The sequence below is a fragment of the Condylura cristata genome, unplaced genomic scaffold, assembly GCF_000260355.1.
Source record: "Condylura cristata isolate star-nosed mole 26May11 unplaced genomic scaffold, ConCri1.0 scaffold00001, whole genome shotgun sequence".
In the NCBI taxonomy this organism is placed as follows: domain Eukaryota; kingdom Metazoa; phylum Chordata; class Mammalia; order Eulipotyphla; family Talpidae; genus Condylura; species Condylura cristata.
The window spans coordinates 86,144,525-86,144,923 of record NW_004567102.1 but is presented as its reverse complement, the minus strand read 5'-3'; the positions used below and the strand labels follow the sequence as shown (position 1 = coordinate 86,144,923).

Below are 399 nucleotides of genomic sequence, written 5' to 3'. Positions count from 1 at the left end.
CCAGCTCACCAGGGCCACCAGCTCACGCTGCTTGGGCGGCTCGCGGCGGGGAAGGGGCTGCAGCATCCCGCTGCAGGTTCGGTTTGTGCCCCAAAAGCACGCCACGGAGTCAGGCCAACCTCGAGGCGTACGGCCCACGCGCGCACCTCGGGGCGGCCTGCCGGCGCCCCCGCACGGTCCTCACCTGCACGAGCGTGTCCAGCGTGAAGATGTGCTCCCCGCGGACGTTGTAGAACTTGACCATGGCGCTCTTCAGCAGGGGGCCGCTGGGCAGGTCCCCGGGCTGGCTCTGCCGATCCACGCCCGCGACGGCCAGCAGGTCGCCCTGCGTGCACCACTGGGCCACCACCTCTGCAACACAGACGCGGCGGTCAGCAGGGCCGGGCCCCGCCCGCTCCC

The 399-nt window shown here is 72.4% G+C and overlaps 1 protein-coding gene across 1 annotated transcript in view; it reads right to left on the bottom strand.

The window, feature by feature from the left end:
• The window catches only part of TULP4 (tubby like protein 4), a 73,005-nt gene that overhangs the window by 20,812 nt on the left and 51,794 nt on the right, over nucleotides 1–399 (bottom strand). The window contains exon 6 of the mRNA XM_012735156.1: nucleotides 185–351. Coding sequence (XP_012590610.1) covers nucleotides 185–351 — 167 coding nt within the window. The remainder of the gene's footprint in view (nucleotides 1–184; nucleotides 352–399) is intronic.